This window comes from Lineus longissimus, chromosome 14 (assembly GCF_910592395.1).
Source record: "Lineus longissimus chromosome 14, tnLinLong1.2, whole genome shotgun sequence".
NCBI classification, from domain to species: Eukaryota; Metazoa; Nemertea; class Pilidiophora; order Heteronemertea; family Lineidae; genus Lineus; species Lineus longissimus.
Genome location: NC_088321.1, coordinates 4,650,807 through 4,670,554, shown reverse-complemented (window position 1 = coordinate 4,670,554; position 19,748 = coordinate 4,650,807). Strand labels below are relative to the sequence as shown.

General features: G+C 36.0%; 1 protein-coding gene across 9 annotated transcripts; it reads right to left on the bottom strand.

Moving 5' to 3' along the window:
- Positions 1-352: 352 nt before the first annotated feature.
- Positions 353-11,423, bottom strand: LOC135498936 (uncharacterized). 9 transcript variants are annotated; one of them, XM_064789465.1, is made up of 12 exons: positions 11,341-11,423; positions 10,926-11,062; positions 9,615-9,793; positions 9,158-9,238; positions 8,602-8,673; positions 8,166-8,259; positions 5,931-6,019; positions 5,630-5,698; positions 5,242-5,310; positions 2,946-3,029; positions 2,487-2,609; positions 353-2,191 (listed from the first exon to the last, which is right to left on the bottom strand). In XM_064789465.1, the coding sequence occupies exons 7-12, from the start codon at positions 5,955-5,957 to the stop codon at positions 1,163-1,165; spliced, it is 1,401 nt and encodes a 466-aa protein (XP_064645535.1). In that variant the 5' UTR covers positions 5,958-6,019; positions 8,166-8,259; positions 8,602-8,673; positions 9,158-9,238; positions 9,615-9,793; positions 10,926-11,062; positions 11,341-11,423; the 3' UTR covers positions 353-1,162. The 9 variants fall into 9 exon arrangements, with proteins under 9 accessions (XP_064645535.1, XP_064645536.1, XP_064645534.1 ...); XM_064789466.1 differs by lacking the exon at positions 11,341-11,423 and having other exon boundaries at positions 10,926-11,298; XM_064789464.1 differs by lacking the exons at positions 10,926-11,062; positions 11,341-11,423 and adding an exon at positions 10,072-10,694.
- Between the last annotated feature and the right edge of the window lie 8,325 nt (positions 11,424-19,748).

Sequence of the window (19,748 nt, the reverse complement as noted above, 5' to 3'; positions counted from 1 at the left end):
TTCCACAAGCTGACTGGAGACAAAATTTACAGTGTAATTTCCCAAATAATTGGTACAATGTTTCGGAAGTAGAAGACTTCTTCCAAAGCCAGACAGACTGTGGACTAGTCTCAACCTTGTCCCGATTGTCCTCCAAAATGCACCTTGTCACCTAAAAAAGCTGTCGTAATTTCCGGTTTTTGGTCACAATGTGGTAGCAAGCGAACACAGCAAGATTCTCTTCTTTGATTTGGCATGCCATTCTCCTTGTAGCTCTGGTCTGTGTTGGTTTCCACTGTAGGCTATAATTGAAAGTATCAATACTCGCCACTGTGTAATAAAATTCAAAGGAAAACACAACATATGACTCAAGTGAATTCAAGTGTTTTTATTGAACAGAACACTTCGAACTAGACAAGTCACTATGACAACTTGTGACCAACTAGGAAGGCCTGACATATTGATAATAACAACATACAACTAGTATTCACCGGTAAAAAGATATCCATCGTCTACATGTCAATTCAGCAATAAAACCACACCCTGGAAATTTTTGTAGGTGTTTTAATTTCGCAATTCTCATGGTCCAACTTGACCAACAAATGTGACATGTGCAAACCATAACTTCATATCAACCCATTCATGTATTCATGTACAGGAGACTGCCGGGTTGTGTTTTTCGATCGATATTAGGTTGGATTATCGTACATTTGGGTTTCTTTATGGATTTTTTTGATTAGGTAGGAACTTCTTATGATTCTGTTGTTTACTACAGGGCATTTTTATGAATTTTCACTAAATTGCTGAGAGGGTTAATCCTGTCGATACCAAGGGGTTAAAAATGAAAAATTTATGATATCATATTGTAGGTATGATTGTTAGCTTCAAAATAACTTGTAGTACTTCATTCTCAACTTTTTGTATCTCTTTTGCCAAAAGTCTATACACTATAGGAATACCTGGAAATCTTCAGGGAGATGCTGGAAAAAAATTTGTAGACTCGCAGGAGCTAAAGGGTTAAGACCCAAACTCGTCATACAGTTTGTAAATTGTATGTGACCTTACAGGCCAAGTATTCTCAGTCAAGATAGAACCTCCAGGTGGAAAACAAAGTTCTCCAAAATACCATCCGCCAATGTCAGAGGGATACATGTACTGTCTTTTCAGTTAGAGTCACACATTATTATATGTCAAATGATTCGAGGTATTCGTCAAACAGCTCAACATCTGGCCTTGCTGCAGATCTTGGACTCACACATTTCAGACAGAATCTTTCCAGAGCTGGTAAATTGTAATCCGTGATTTCATATGCCCTACAATATTTCACAACCAAGATTCCAAGACAACCGAATGCATAAATGTTACTTGCAATTGAAAATGGCTTCTCTCTGCGCAAAACCTCTGGGACAACAATATTGTCCGCAAGCTTTTTTGTTTGCTTCTCTGTGAGAATTCGGGCAGATTCGATTCTACAAGAATTTTTCCAACTGCACAGAATGACATCTATGCCCTTCTCATTTGCATCCAGCACAACATTATCAGCCTTCAAGTTGTTATGCAAAAACCGTCTTACGAAGAGGTGACTGAGGTGAAAGCCAAATGTGACCGTTGCTTTCACCCATCCCCTCCCACTTAAATGGGAAGGAAAATCCAAAAAACAGTCCTTTAAGCTATATACAGTCCCCGTAATGTGGTGGAATGAAGTCACCAATGCCGGTTTGTTATCCTTATAATATACTCCAATTGGGAATGGGGTAAATGTGGCATTGATACAGGACAGCACCCGAAACTCTCGGTTGACAACGGATGCATAGTTCTCATCACTGTATTGCTTAGCAGCGAACCTATTGACAGTGTGGCAGGCGGCTTTGTATGTTTGGCAAGTGTCTCCAACTTTTAATACTTTCATCAGCTTTACATTGATGATAGGAACAATGACGTTGTCTATGTCACAGTCTGGATTGAAAAATACGTTGCTAAAAAAACTCTCTTCAACCTGCTTGACAGCATATGACGACACTTGCTCCGCCATTCGAAAGTGGGTACAAATTTTGTGTCGTTCATTCCGCACTGAGGCCATGAATTGCACGTTGTTGTACTGTTCATATAAGTATTTATAGCGCCTGTCTGTCTTCACAAGTTCATCTTTTAGCCATTCACACTTGTCTTCAAGCTTTTCGTAGTCACTTCTCAGATGTCTTAATTTGGAACTCTGAAAAGGCAAAGGAACAGCTGTAACCACAACACCCAGGCTCTGCTCAACCATTGTCCAAAATCTCTCTAGCATTGCAGACATACATGTAAAGTATTAGGGGTGCTCCTGTATGATGAGGTTTCAACCTGCTAATCCCCACTTAGGCCACAGCACTGTAACTGGTCCAGCCTGATGATGTGCAAATAGTAATAAAAGCATCTTGCATTTGAATCTATACTGATTTGTGGGAAGTTGTTATAACGCTGTGTTTAAACTCAAGTTTTTTTTAACAAGGCCAACTCTGTGAACTTACTTCTTGTGACGGACATTTTTCTGGTGACCTTCTCTCTGTGGAACTTTGCAGACATAACTTCCTTGTTTGAACAGTTATGGCTTCTTTTGTAAGAGTTGAACTACCAGTAGGCGCACCGTGTGACTGTAATAAAAGAAGATACTCATGAGAACAATTGTGTTCATGTCATACATAACTTAGCCAGCACTTTGATCGTTGTCTTCACCAAATGTTTCATTTGGCCTCTATGTTTTTCGGGATTTAAAAACCATATTTCATGTACTAAATGCCACAACAAATTTGTTTGAACAGCAAAACCTCATCATCATTGCATCTATTATTGGCGTCGAACTCGTCAATGCCATCATCTTAGTTATTGAAGGAGACATACACCACTTTAAGTTGTTATTTACTCTCAAACGACCTCAAATTGAATTTCATCTAGTTGCATGCTTTCTTGATAAAAATACATGTACTTACGGCAAATTTTGATATCCATGCTTGTGTATATGTGCTAGCAGCACAATGACTCTTATTTGGTGAACTTGTTGACACTACAGCTCCCTGAAAATGCGATCATCGTCATTAGTTTGTAGATGTAATAATGTTTGGCAATTGTTCAGATTTTCATACAGTTCATAAACCGTTAGAAATAATGTCAAGGACATCTCTGTCCTGGGGCCTGATTCACAAAGCACTCTTAAGGACTTACGGGCCCGTAACATACCCTTAGATAACACTTAAGGAGTTAAGTGGTATTCACAAAAGACCCTTAAAATTACGCAAATACATAGTGTAATCGTAACTCTACGTGAGGTACCGGACCCATCTTAGTGTACACTTAGGGCATTTGGTAAGGCAACGCGCGCTAGAATGGCGGCTGTAATATTTGCTGAAGAAGACGTCAGACGACCTCTCCGTCGGGAACGGGTTTTCGGGATCGGTTGCACCCTCTTGATGAATATGACTATGTCAATTTGTTCAAACGGTACAGGATGTATCGGTGATGTAACGGTGATGCCAGTCACATCAGCCAACCTAATGTCTCAAGGGTTGTTTTCGGCACTGGTGAGAAAGGCACAGCAATTCGTTTCATTCCCTCAGCCGGATGCCCAGGAACGTATTATTGAGAGTTTCTACAGCGAGCGACGCAGAATAATCAACACATGTCAAACTTAATGTTAGTATTTTTTATCGGGCGGACCCAACTCCCTCCCCCATGATGAACCAAGCAACATATCAAATTCACGCCGCCCTCATATTCTCGGAAAAAAATATTTAGCTAGCCTTCAGAGCCAGACCATTTATTGCTCTTGGTAATGATAAAGAATAGCTAAAGCCTTTTCATAGGCCTATTGACGTATGTATGAACACGCTTACTTACTTTACGTATTTTCCCTGTGTTTTCGGTAGTAGCATTTTTACCCGCAGTATCTACCCCACCTTCAAGGCCACACACAAGATCTACACTCAGCAAGCCAATGATTTTTTCTTCTGTATCGTTTAAACCATTAGCATTCTCATCACCACCATTCTCGCCGTCATCAGAAAATGGAACATTTCCTGTCACCTGCCTCTTTTTCATTTCGTCATACCCCTTTTTTTTGCCTTTTGCTTCAAGTCCTTCCACTTCTTCTCTCGTCCGGATGCATGGTGCAATAGAACATATCTTCTTGTAATTGTTACGAACTCCCCCTGTGAGTTCAAGTGGGTTGTTGGTTCTATGCAAGATGCGACACTTCTGTGAATGAAGAAACTGAACGAGACTGGTTTTAAATGTAAAAAAATATAAGTTTGATACAAAATATGTACAGGAATTCTATTCAAGAGTCATTTCAGAATGAGTTTCAGCGCGTGTCGACATTATTGCGTTTCGCGAAAGGGAGCAGACTTCGATACTAGCTAGATTTCGGCAATAAGTTCAGAATATTGAGTAACATCAGTATACAGGCTAGACACGCCTCGTAGATTCCAGAATCATTCGTGCACGTGCAGCTACATTCGGTTCCCTCGTGGACGTCTCGTGACACTCCCGAACCATTCTTTCTCGTACAGCATACTATTTCGTTTCAACCGTTGGCGGCACTCGGCCTCAGCACTGAGCTGGCTTCCTTGTACCCAGCCTAACTCCGGGGCTCCGTCTCAACGTTGCGAGCTTTTTCGTTTGCTCTCAATCACGTTCTGCTTTCTCGGCGTCACTCTCAAGTCTGCTCTCCCTGTGCTCCCTGGGCGCGCGGTATTTTAAGTTTCATAACACACCAAAGTTCATGTAACACAAAGTAATTAAATCTGAATTTGCTTGAAATCACTTCGTTATGCTGTTGCACCAGGTCAGTGAGTTTGTCTATTTCTTTCGGAGAGAAATTGGTTTTTCTAGGTCGTTTTTAGGCCATTGTAATTGGGAAACGCCGTTGGAATGCCACGTAGAAGTCTTCTGTACTGCCATGCAAACCCTTAGGCCATCTGTCACGATTGTGTATAAACATGCAGTGCAATGAGCTAAAATACCTTACCCTTTCATTACGAGAGACGTTTTAAAGTTTGCTATAGCAAGCTACGTGTGTTCACTCAGGACTTATTCATTCACTTTGCGTAAGCAATTGCTTAGATAATTCTTAGATAGCTTCATGAATAACACTTAGGGTTCCCTAACCTTTCACGTAAGTTCACCCTATGAGTGCTCTTAGAGTGATCTAAGATCGGAAATCTAAGAGTGCTTTGTGAATCAGGCCCCTGATTATTACCAAGTCTTTCATTCTAAGAAATTTACACTTACATTTAACTGTTCCTGTGTTTCAGTATCTTGTCTGCAGTCATCCTGATGAGAAGAATCAGCAACAGGTGCCTAAAAGCATATATCAACATGCTCTTATTAATTCATATATCATGTCAACACTTTTGATGAACTGACTAATTGAGTTTGGTAGGTCAACAGAGCATAAGGAAATCCACACCTTTCGGAAATCTTTGCAATCCATGTTTTCCATGTTTCAATGTGCACAAAAAATTCTGAATTTTAGGGGTTTTTTTTACTATAATAAAGATCTACATTAGTGGTTCCTTCATTCATTTGAAAATTTATAAATCTAACCTGATTTAAAAAAACCCTTAGCAGCAGAGTATGGCCACAACATTTACTAGCTTTTGAAAATACAGATACTCACAATAGGTTTCCGAGTACTTTCATTGTCCAGAAGGCTGCCATCTTGAAAAGAACAGCTAGCAACTTGATCCTGTATTGCAAAAAGACAAAAAGATTGATTACCATGACCTACCACTACCATAACTGGATCTCTTGTTCAACTGAATAAACCTCCATCGATTAAAAGAATTGGCATTGAAACAAAAGCGATTGGTGGTATAATCTAGTCAAAGAAATTAAGCATCACTGTATGAGAGTAAAGGGGAATACAAGTAAGGACAAGGAAAGGAATAAGTTCCCTCAAAAAAATCATTGATTCTTACTTCAACTAATTGAGCCTTTTTTCTCATCTGTTTGTTCTTTCGTAACCTCTTTTTCTTTTCTGTCCCAGGAGAAGGGAGGGACCGACCCTCTAGGAAAGGGAGGAATCAATCAATTAAGCAGTTGCCATTTATACTTTTTACTTATACATTTTAATTTAAGCTTTCAATATTATTAAAATCTAGGTTGACGACGAGATTTTGCTGGAATAAAACAATATTTATTGAACATGTAAGTGATTTTTCGATGCAATCATTTACCAATAATTTTTAATCGTCTCAAATCAGACTGATTTTAAACTGGGGTAAAAGGTCTATTTATCACCTCTGTTGTACATTACACCTTGTGTCAGACAACAGCTTGTGACATTCTGAATTGGCTTACGGTCTTGTCATGCGCCATTAAAAACTTTAGTTTCAGTTATGAGTCATGTATTATAGCTGGCACCACTAAATCGTAATACAATGTACAAGTACCATGAGAAATGAGCTGCTATCTAGTCAATGGTGTGGCTTTAACTAGAGGCAACTTTGAAAATATTAACATTATTTCGAAAAACATTTCAGATTAACTAGTATGGAACCTCAAATGTATCATTGTTGATACGTGAAGGGTTAACATTGTATCTAATTTGGATAAATTTATGATCAAATAATATAATTCGGGTATAAAAATAAAAAAACCTAGCATTTTCATGATTTATGACAGGATATATTGAGCTATTTGTATGGGGCTACAAATACCCCGAACCAAAGGGCTACAAATACACCTTGGTCAGAAGTGTCTCTGAAAATTTACCTGTAATAATGACAATAAATGCCGCATACAACATTCTCTACACTCAACACTGATCACCTGAACCAAGTTTCAAATATATCAATGCTCTGTAAGTGTGGAAAATTCAGACCTGTAAAAAGTTCGATCCCAACTTTTTTTGTGCATGTGTCTGATTTGTTTACTTCTTATAGCCAAAGCTCTTACATAACATGTCGCATAATCCAAAACTATTTATGTTGTGATACTCAAGAGTCACCTCTTTCATATCCATGCTTGGGTTGGCTGAATAATTCCACGGTTACCGGAATATGAATAAAAAAACATTGCCAGGGGCTACAATTAGACCTGGGCTGCAAATACCCCATTTTACCTTATATACATTTTTTTTTTACCTTAAACATGAAGACCTCAAAAATTGTAGCTACAAATCAATCAGATCCAAGCTATCACTCTCCTGAACTGCACTTAATCCGTCTTATAATCTCATGATCCGTCCCCATCATCACCATGCTGCTCCTGCTCTTCCTCCAAACACTGCGCCCTGTAAAGGAAGTCACTGACCTCTTCCTCAGGAAGGCCAAGTTCACTAGTGGTGATGCTTTGATGATTGTTAATGACAGATGCAATAAATGTCTGCTCAGGAAATGGCAATTCCACATTGCCCTTGCATGCCTCATATAATTCATTGTGAAGTTCTTCTTTAGAAATTGCCTCAGCAACTACCATTGCCATCTGGCCCTGTGAGAGATAATCCGATGTTGCACAGGCCAACAAAACTTGGTGTTGCTTCCGAAAGACGCGGTCAACATTGACCATCTTCTCCAACAACAAGCACCATTCCTCAAAAACTCGGGAGTGGTGGCAAAACAAGTCAACAGCTTGTTCTTTAAGGTAGAATGGCACACTATCATTAGGACCTACAATTGGTGCTTCTTCCTGCCTAAGTAATGTCCCTTCAACGCATCTTCGTAAACAAGTGACTCTGGTAAACTCTCATCCATGTCCTTTGTGTTGAAGATTTCCAACATCTTCTTAATATGCCGATTGGTTCTGTTGATGTTTTTTTGCAGTTTAATTGCAATGGCCTGGCCATCTTCTTAATGTGAGGGTATGAAGGATTTGAGATTAATTCTATAATTCACCTTTAGATTGAAGAATGGACGTTGAAATGAAAGCCAAAATTGAACCAGCTGAATTTTCATCACTCAGGACCAGGAATTCAACATGGGGTCCAAAGCTATCAATGAAAAATAACACCAAGAGTGCCATATTTGTAATTAGATTTCCAGTCAAAGGTCATCTGGTCTTTGGGTTCATAACAACATTCAGAAGGGAAGTGATTCACTGCAAACTTGCCACTGTTTATGATATAAGATAAAGAAAACAACAGACAATGCACTAGTTTATCGCCTCATCAACTGGCGAGTAAACAAAAAGGTTAAATGGATGTTTCTACGTACCGGCATAATTAATTCTTTACCATTTCGAGATGCAGCCTCCCCTCAACACTGTGTTTGTTGACAGAATGTAAGATACTGGCCTTGCTGGACAGATCTGAAATTTAAGTATTTTTGCAGAGGTTACGGTTTTGGAAGTTTTGAATTACAAAACCAATTTCCACAACACTTGGTAGTTCATCTCGGTGGATGCCAGTTTGCCAATGGACTGACTTTTAATCTGATGACCTTTTGCTTTGAAATATCTCATCCTTGGTGTGTTTGGCCTTGTTGATACCAGTGAGCAACTGGAGCTACAAAATAATTGACAAAAAGTCATACTATGGCAAAAGTGTAAATTGCAACCAAACTTTTTACTGGCCCATTGATGCTATTTCCTAATAATAATGATGATGATGATGATGATGATGATGATAATGATATTTATAATGGGTCTTACCTCGTCTCAGTCGCTGACAACCAGCAGGATTCTGTGCCTCTGCAAGCCAGAGTTCTACCTGACTATCTGACACTAAAAGAGATAAGGATACACTGTTATTGGAACAAAATAAGTGCACAGACATGCCATTACTATTTGTGAAAATGTGCTTCAATGTGTCTGGATTGTGTAATGGCATGCACTTGGTAAATACTCATGGTTACCCTCATAAAATGTATTTTGCATCAGCATGCATATCACTGCATCGGCTAAAACAAGGCTTCAGACGTAAGCCCAGGAAAAAGGCCTTACTGAACGTTATCTTTGGTTGATCATAATGATCCACAAACACAACACAAAGTCTAAACTTGAACAGCCATGAATAATTGAACTGCCAGGGATGAGAAAAGATGCTTTGACCCTCTTTATCAACTTTGACATGTTTCACTGATGCCAAGCTTGAATTATCCCCAGATGACTGACTGCTGAGAACTGATCTAAGGAGTCAGGCTTGTAATATGCTGCCAATGGTGTTTAGTGTGTTGCAGCTGCTGGAATAAGAGAGAAATGCACATACCTTCAAGGAGAGCTTTCAATTCCTTTTTTGTTGTTGACATTACATCCTCGGCTTTCGTCAGCTTTGACGCCAGATACGGACCTTGAAATCATAACAGATATAATCCAAGCACACACTTTGAATTTCAATAACATCCTTGTAGTACCTGATCACAGATATTTTTGGGTATTCAGAAGGATACAAAGAACACCACAAATTTTCATTTTGAGGAATCAAGTACTCAGCAGTGCAATTGAAAAGTGATTGAATACTGCTACATGAAGAAGGATAAGCACATTACTTTGTCTTGTCAGTGCCAAGAAGAAGTTTATACTATCAGCTAAGCTTAAGGTCAACAGTTATGCATCCAATTAGATATGGCCTGACCACAAAACAGCCTAAAAGTTCCAATTCTGATTGAGGCTAAATGCCATCAACGCCACCTGAATACCACTCTGTGCAACTGTTTAAAACATACCGATCTTTGCGAACTTCTTGTTTGTGTAATAGATCATAGCATCAGTAAGAACATCTATCCTGTGACTGGGGGTCATTTCTTTCGTTATCTTTGAGAAACTCCGCAAAAAGGACCAGACATTCCAGTGTCTCACCGTCTGTTAACCCAACACCAACAACTCGCCGAGGACTGTACTTAACCTATAAAGAAATCAAAGAGCAGTGTCAGTTGAAGGTGTTGATCCAAAGCCCATTCAGTAATCAGTCTGCACATGTAAAAGAATAATGAACTCTGAAACAACACAGCTAGGTTGATGTCACTTGACTTACTCCTTCCAAAACCAAATGCAAATACAGTGGAGCGTGTGTTTGTTATGATACATGCAAAATATAACGCAACCAACCAGGGTGATTTTCCATATACTGAGTGACCAAGGATGGTCACTTTCCCAAAAAATATACTTTGTGAAACAACCTACCTTACAAGGTAACTTGTGGCCATAGCAGTGAAATATTGGAATTGCCAGCAACAACCTATCTAAAAGACTACCAGAACCTGAACATGAAAAGGACAATAATTATTTTTAGGGTAGGAAATTGTCAAACTAACATGAATGCAAGCTGATCCAACCATCTCTAGCCTGTGATGGGAACAACTTTTGATTCCAAGTTAAAGAGTTGTTATAATTTGCATGCAAACCTTAAAAATCAAGAAGCTAATTCTTATCCAAATATTGTATTGAAGAATGGGTTTTTCATCTGCGACTAGATGTATCTTCATAAAGCTTTATCAAAGCACCATACAGAAAAAGGCAGCAACTGATTACCGAAATAGATGCCAGCCAAACTAGTTAGATCATGATGAATATGATAATAAGGCCTATGCCAGGGGCATGATCTGTATCTGAATATTTACTGAAATTCTTACAGCAACTATCTGCAACAAAACAAACCCACAGCGTGTGCAGCAGGCAGCAACTTTTCAGTTTCAGTGATTGGGTTATTAAAGGTTAAAGGTTGAACAGTCAATAGGGATTGGTGTCAAAATATCTTCTTCTTCAGTGTTTGCTCTGCACTTGGAGGTGATTTTCTCCAGGGAGTATTCCTCCTCCAAGGCAGGATGATCATTTATACGTGACACTACGGTTATGCGCCAATTAGATAAAGGGAAAATAGTTGCACATCAAACACTCTTTCAGCTAAACCGTACTTGAAAATCACAACGCAAAACATTTCCGAACAGTCACATGTATGACAATATTTTTGATATATCACTTTAATACAACACATCTTAGTCATATTGACTGAGGAAAACAGCAAATCAAACTGTTACCTCTCTCCATGTTTTAGGCTAAACATAATGACAGGCACTTCATGACGACATGCCGAGCCAAAAACTGCTGTCTCATCCAATTTTTCGTATCGACTATTTGTCCTCAAAGTGTTTCCACCCTTGAAATTGCTGCAAGCCTGAAGATTAAAAATGCAATAACAGTACAATGGAAAACAATGGTTATCATTCAATAAATGCCAATTTTAAACCACAATGAAAATAAATGTGGCACATAAAAAAACTGCAAACTTCATAATCTATTTAACAAGTGGAATCATGAAAATGGATAAAATCAGAACATTAAGTGCCAGTAATTTATTTGAAAGCGCATTGTGCGAACAAATACATTGAGAATAAGTTTCTCAGGCATTCAAAACGATGCTGACAATTAATAGGTTGATTAACACGATCTTACGTAGCCAGCTTTCTTCATGTTTCCGTTATGTTTTTGAACAAACTCATCAACCTCACTCTGATTAGAAAAGAAGTGACCCGCATGCAATAACAGTACAATGGAAAACAATGGTTATCATTCAATAAATGCCAATTTTAAACCACAATGAAAATAAATGTGGCACATAAAAAAACTGCAAACTTCATAATCTATTTAACAAGTGGAATCATGAAAATGGATAAAATCAGAACATTAAGTGCCAGTAATTTATTTGAAAGCGCATTGTGCGAACAAATACATTGAGAATAAGTTTCTAAGGCATTCAAAATGATGCTGACAATTAATAGGTTGATTAACACGATCTTACGTAGCCAGCTTTCTTCATGTTTCCGTTATGTTTTTGAACAAACTCATCAACCTCACTCTGATTAGAAAAGAAGTGACCCGCATGCTTCAGTAGTGTAATAATGACAGTTTTAACTCACAGTCAAATCCCAGTCAAAATCTCCAAGTCAAATCCCAGTCAACACGTTTCAAAACTTATCTCAGTCAAATCCTAGTCTAAATAGTTTCCAGTCATTTCTCAGTCAAGTCACAAAATCGTTCAAATCGTCCAAATTTATAAAAAATTACAAAAATTACAAAAATTTAAAATTTAAAAAAAATTACAAAAATTACAAAAATTAAAAATTAAAAAAAATTAAAAAATTTACAAAAATTACAAAATTTACAAAATTTACAAAAATGACAAAAATGACAAAACGTCTACTTAACAAAAATTATTTTCTTGTAAATAAAATGAACTTTCCATCAAACGAAGAACTTGAATCAAGAGTCACAGAGTCAACCGATTATCTAAAATTTAAAGATCTTCCAGTGAACACATGGTATAGAATTAACTCATTCAGAACTATAACTACAAAAGTAGGAGAATCAACACTGCTTGAACTGGAAGACTCAGAATCGAAAGAAGTCACCGTGTGGGCGACGAGTGTCATCAAACAAAAGATAAATCGTGATCACAATTATATAAGGTTCACAGGAGTCAAGGAGACCAAACATGGTAAGAAATTCTATGGATTTAATCTTTTAGACTAAACCTATATCTAAAGAAAATAAAAACATCATAAAATGAACAAAACTGTGAAAGCTCTCATTGGTGTTCTATGCTTGTCAATGACTGGAAATGTCATTTTGACAGGAATTAATTTTTTACCTAGAAATACTCTCGCTCCGCTTGTGAACGTCACAGACTTTCCAATGAATTACACTTGTCTAATGGAGCACAAAAGAAAGTTGATTAAAAATCACATTTATGTACATGTATGTTATAATCCATGGCTCGATGTTTCTATCATAGACGTAAGATATTACAAAGATGGAGTTGTAAATCTGACTGATGTAAATTTATAAGCTAAAAAGCCTACTCGCTACTCACTAAGCTCGTAAGCTTATAAATTTACTCATCCACACTACTTTTGTTTGACTCGCTTTACAGCCCAAACTGATTATCTCAGATGAAAGTCATGTCATTTCGGATTCTAGGATGAGCTCAAATTCACTCGCAGAAATAGTACCATTATCCATGAATCTGGAAAGTAAATTATCGACACTCCGTAAGCATGCTTTTTTCTTAATTAAAATATCTAAATGTTTTTTCTCTTTTTTCCTTAATTTAGGAACTACAATTTTTCCAACCAATCCTAGGAGTGTACAGATAGCGGAAATTGGAATACTGATGACATTTCCAATCACAGTCGCAGCTCCAATTGATGCGACTGTGACACTGGTAATATACATACCAATTTCACAACCGTGTAAGATTTGACTAGCTTTTTTATAATTTTTATTTAATTTTTTTCTTTTTTCAATATTCAGCTCTAATTCTGTAATTTTTTCTTTAATTTTTTCAAGTCTAAATTGTTCAGCATCATCCATTTATTCTAACCGTAAATCAATTGAAACTGGGGTTAAAAATTCAATAGGGTCATCATTCTGATCTTTGACCTGTAGTTCAATACTAGTATGATCGTGCTTTGCGATCTTTACTTTTTGAAGGGAGGTATATTCATGTATATCTCCATAATATTTACCCTTGGGAACAAATGACGTAATTTGTGGGAATCAAAGAATAAGTGTACAAAATTGACTGAACTAGCTTTCTCAGGAAGACATTATGGCATTTCTGTGTGGCTTTTGACTCAAAAATATAATGCAGTTGTAAAAGATTTTAGAGAAAATTGTAAACACATGGTGATTCATACAATGAATGATCAACACTCTATGGATCAAATCTTCAAAGAAAATCGCTGTATTCCACAAAGCGAAAAAGACACAGTTCTGACGCAGATTGATGCAGGAAAGAAGCTTATACTGCGCAGAAAGATGCCTTTTGATTATTTTTTATCATAAATAAACACACCATGAACGGCGTGAATGTGGAAACTACTGTTGAAGAGTGTGACATGCGAAGTGAATTACTTTCACACTATCAATCAGGATTACTCAATAAACTAGGAATAAAATCATCTGAGGCTACGATTAAAAAAGCTTCACAAAAAAATATTGAAAAATTACATAATGAGTATAACATCAAATATAATACTCAGATTGCTGATGATTTAGTCTCTAATTTACTATTTGGTTATACTCAAGCAGTAAAAATTGTATTTCCAAATTTGGATCAAAAAAAATTACATGCAAAATTAAATGACAATATCATAGTAAACCATGAAATAAAGAAACAACTGGGTCAATATATGAACCCAACACTTTTAGCGGCAGGTACAATTGTAGTCAATACGGCTGAAACTGCAATGACGCATGAAAAATCAGAATTAGCAGTGGAAGACACATGTGAGAGCGAGGATTCCTAAATTTTATAGAGTCTGACTTTATAAAATCTATGGCCAATTTAATTTTTTAAAATCGTCATACACCTTTTCTAAAGAAGATGTTAATACACTCGCTGATGCAGCCGCTTTTGCGTCCAATTTTTTCAATTTTTTTCTCATCGCTGCGCTTATACTTGCTGGTGCTAAAAGATAGTGTTCATTTAATTTTCTTAAAATATGTTTATTAAAAAAGAAGGAATTTCTGTTTAGTTTATCCTTATTCTGTTCAAACAGGTCTTCTAACCTTTTCACATCCTTGGCAATTAAATGATTGTCCACTCTCTTGAACAATAGTTCGTCCTTATAGTGTTCTTTAAATTTTGAAAATTTAGATATCACATACTTATGAGTTTTTTCCATGCCATAGTGTGATCCACAAATATACGTTTTTTGAATAGAATTTGTCCACAAATCTGAAGTATGATCATATGGATCAAAAGCATTGTCTACAGTTCCACAATCATTACAAACGACTTCATTCTCTAGTATAGTACAATCTGTTGAATAACAATCTTGACAAATCCAATGATTACAATATAAATTGACATATTTTCCAGCTATTTTAAGCTGCTCTCGCAAATAATAACGAGTGTATGAAACAAGTGACATATCATATTGATAGTGTCTTGCGTCATTTTCTAATGCTTCAACAACTTTTTCATATATTTCTTCAAAGTTGTCAAATCTAACATCTGTCTTCATTTTATTTATGAAGACATAATTTTTATTAAAAGGAGTCATCACACAAAAAATCAACTATCATCACACAAAAAATCATCAGACTTTAATAGTCGCTAATAATGACTTTAATAGTCGCTAATAATGACTTTAATAATGACTTTAATAGTCGCTAATAATAACTTTAATAGTCGCTAATAATGACTTTAATAGTCGCTAATAATGACTTTAATAGTCGCTAATATTTTTTCATAAAATAAACAGATATGGACGGAGAAAACACAACAACTGAAATTACAACAACTGAAAAGCCAAAGAATCATAAAAGAGTTGAATGGGGTAAAAAATTAGGTCAGTTGAATAAAGGGAAGAAAAAAGTGAAAACAGATGATGACATTAAGCAAAATTATTATTTGCCTTACTATCCTTTAATAGTGATAAGTGGAATCACTTTAGCAGGTTTTGTTTGGTTCTACTCTAAAAAGGAGTCAAAGGAGTCACCTATTGAAAAAAATTTACATAATGATGTTAAAAAACTCAAAGCTAAACAAAAATCTGACAATATGATCTTATAAATTTTAAAAAAAAATTTACTATAAATAAATGAGCACAATGATCGACACAAAAAATATTGGAAACACAATTTACCATTCTGCAGTTTTAGCAGCACTTGTTGTTGGCTATGGCATGGCTGCTAAAAAGCTACTCAAGTCAAACATTGGTGATCCTAGTAAACCTGACTTGATGGAAGCATTGAAGCTAACTGGTGCTGTGTCACTAGCTATTATTACGAAAGGATATCTGGAAAAGCAAGGTTTGCCAAAGAACATCACTAATTAAACAGGGCTAGCAAATTGTTAGCCCTTGTTGAAGAAATTTTTTTTAAAAAAAAATCAATGTGCCATTTTCGGCATATTGAACGAAAATTTTTATAAAATAAATGGCTGGCATGATTTTAACTACAATTTTTGGAGCAGTAGCTAATGCGACTGCTTTCGTTGGGGGCAATGCCATGTTCCATGCATTTGATGCTAAGAATGCTGCAGAAGAGCGTAAAAGACATGATTTAGCAAGCGAAAAATTACAAAAGGAGTCAGCAACATGGTCGCACAATAGAATTAAACATCTTGATTTCCTTGCAGAACAGCGTCAGAAAAAACATCAAGCACAATCAGACATGTAAGACATGAAAGACTCTATCCGCTATTATGACAGCATCCATCCTAAGCCAAATTTAACTCACTATTATAAACCTAGTTCTTCTCAGAAAAATTATGAACAGGCCTATATTGCAGGAAGTGTTATTGGTTCAGCTGTTTTGTCAAAATTTATTTAAAATAAATGCAAGAAGGTGGTATGGGATTTAAAAATGAAGCATATGATCCAGATGTAGATCCTGATTTAGGAGATGTGGAAGATACCTTAAAAAATCAACTAGAGGCAAATGATATTCTTGAGAATATTCTTCTTCTTAGGAATGAATTTAACCCACCTTCTAATGAAGATGTTGTACGCATTGGTACACCCGAAAGAAGAATGCAAATTCTTGAATCAAAATTAGAAAAACAATATGGTAGATTTATAAGTGATGTTAGAAGAGATTTACTAAAACCACATATTAAGTTTGAAAGTGGTACATATTACTATGTAGAAGGAAATAAAAAATTACAATTAACTTACAAAATTGATTATAATGGTAGTAAAAGTGACGATTTTAAACCAAAAGAGACATTGGAAAAAAGTAAACAAAAAGCTTTAGCAATTAATTTTCTCAATCATTTTGAAGGAAAAGAAACAATATCACTTCCTGAAGGAACACCTAAAATAACTGGAGGTGTTCCTAAGTCAGGAAATTTTCAAGAAAGATTGAATCAAGCAGCTGATGACATGGATCCAGCTGGTGATTTAGGCTTAGGTGAATCAAATGTTGTACAGGTTCTGGAACCTGAAATTATTGACACAAATGAACAAGCTAGAGTACAGGACACAAATATTGACACTGGTGAATCAAATGTTGTTGAAGTTGAACCTGAGACAGATACAGACAATGTTCAAACACATATTTTTGATGAAACAGACAAGCCTATGAAAACAAATAATTCTAAGTTAGATGATGCTATTGACTACATCAGACGTAAGTTACGTGGCATTAGGGAAAAATATAGACTGATACGTAAGCGAATAATGGATAAAATAACCACATTGGAGCAAAGTGACGATATTGAAATGAGGGAGCCATTAATTGAGGAAGAGTACAAAAATTTGGACAAGGCTAATGAAGAAGAAGTTGAATTTGTTGAACAACTCAAAAAAGACACTAGGAATATAGCTAAACAAACAGCTTACAATTTTAAAGATCAAGTCAATGATACAAGTAAATCCTTAGGAGAAAGACTTGACGCATTATTCAAATTGAAAGGTTTTAAACTTGCTACTATTGTTAGTGCAGTTATTATAGCGTTGTCTGCCATTGGTGGAACTTTGGCTGCAGTATTTAAACCAAGTAAACCTTCTAAGTCAGGACCGGGAAGACCTGATAGACCTAGTAAACCTATAGGACCTAGCAAACCTCCTAGTAAAATGACACAAGGTTTGATCAAATTTAAAAATTGGCTGCTTTCTTTAGGTAAAAAAGCTTTAGTAGCTTTGCCTGGAATTTTAGGCTCCATTGTGTCCACTATCTTAAAAGCAGCTGCTGGTGTTGTAGGATTTTTAGCAGAGCATTTGATTATTATGGTCGCTGTCACTATTTTAGTTATTATTCAAGTATTATCATCCAATATAGGAAGCATTAAACAAAAAGCACATAAAATTTCTTCTAAAATAAATGAACGTTAGATTTCATGATGTATTAAGGATTCTACTTCCAGCTAGTATTCAGTCATATGAAACCGTGCAGGTTGAAAAGGCTATTATTCCTATGACTTACTATAATTTTTCAAGGGAATTACATAATCACTATTTACGATTTGCGACTGTTGTTGATGGGGCCTATACAAATCAAGACTTGATCACTATTCCCAACGGATTTTATACGCCAGTTACCTACAATAAAGCAGTACAGGAAGCGTTGAGTGAAAAAGGACATGCTGATAAATTTAAGTTAACTTATTTACCCAGTGAAGGTAAAATTAAAATTAAAGTCGAGCCACCATTTGCTGTAGTTCTCCATAAAGAACTAGGTGAAATATTTGGAATGACTTTTGAAGACAATACCTGTATAAGATCAGAAATTACTGGTAATAAACCTTGTAAACTTCTACCCTATCATGAGTATAGAATTTCTTGTAGTATTGTTGATACGAGTAAAAATTTAGTGAATGGAAAGCGCAGTGATCTTATTAGCACAATCATCAATGATAAATAATGTTTGATGATCTTGACTTTTTAAATTTTCAATCGCATCTTCTAAGCATATATTTAAATCTGTAAGTACTAATTTTGGAGGATAAATGTGACTGTTTTTATCTTGTGTAATCCATGCTCTATCTTGGTAAGTTTTATTCATGTCAATGGTTGGACAAAATATCACAATGTCATCAAATTTTTTACGAAATTCTTTTTCAAGTAAATCTAGTATAAAGTAGGTCTTGCCACAATCAGTCATTCCGACAATTAACATATTGAAAGGTGGATCACAGTAAAATTCACTCACATTCATGTCTTGTTTATTTTAACAACTCAGTCTTCAAATTTGAAGACTGAGAATATTTTTGTGGTTAGTGTACAATGCCCTTTACTCGTTTATTCTCAAGTCCTACTAATCCATCAGCTACAATATAGACAAGCATGTCATATTCTGTTTCAGTATTTCTGGTAAGTTCAAGTTGTAAACCATGTTTAATATTGCTCATGGCAGTTCCAGATCCATGTAATTCGTTGTCCTCTGTACTTCTCAGATCAATCCACAGAGCATATTTATGATTTTCATAGAATTTCTCAACATCCATCATGCAGTCTTCAGTTTGCTTAAGATCTTCTGACATATAAAGTCGTTTTACTTCATCAAATTGATTATAGGCTTTCATTCCTGACTTGTATATACAGTGAGAAATTCCTTCTGAAGTAATGGTCACATTAGTGATGTCTGGATTTTGAAAACTTGTATTTTCGGCATCATACTCAGCGTAATTTTTCTGGAAAAATATCAGAATACCCTTTGTAGAAGCACGATTGACATCTACATTGATATTCATGCGTTTATTCTTTCCAATTGAATCTGTCCTCAAAAGATGCACGTCTTCATATCTAAATCTAGTATCAGCATAAATTGCTTCGATTTCCTCACTAAGTTCTGTGGAAAAGACTGTTTCATACTCAAGTTGAATATCTTTCACAGCATATGTTTTTGACGTTGCAGTTCCTGTCACAACATATTTTGCGTCATTAAATTTGATGTTATATTCAATGGATTCTAAAATAGCTGATGGGTAAAAAGGTAGATGATCATCAAAAAGTTCTGACTCAATAGGAATACAATATCTGTCACCAAATGCTGTTTTAATAGCATCTTTTCGTTGCTCCTTGTCAATACCTTGCTGAACACGATTTTTCCTCTGCTTGTCTGTCAACCAAAAGTCCTTGAACGTATTATAGATGTAAGATTTGTCCACTTCACTCATTGTTTTTCCACCCAATTTAGTAGTAATTCTTTCTACAATATTTCGACCTACATTAGCCACAAATCCAGCTGCTGCAGCATTGGCTGCATTAATTGCTTTTGATGAGGTAGAAAGTTTAAATGTAAGTTTCAAACTTTTAGGAACAATCACTTGTCCTTTTTCAAGCTGAGGAATTTTCACATAAAGTGTTTCTCCAGGATTCACAGAATTAGGATTGTGAGTAATGACTTCATAA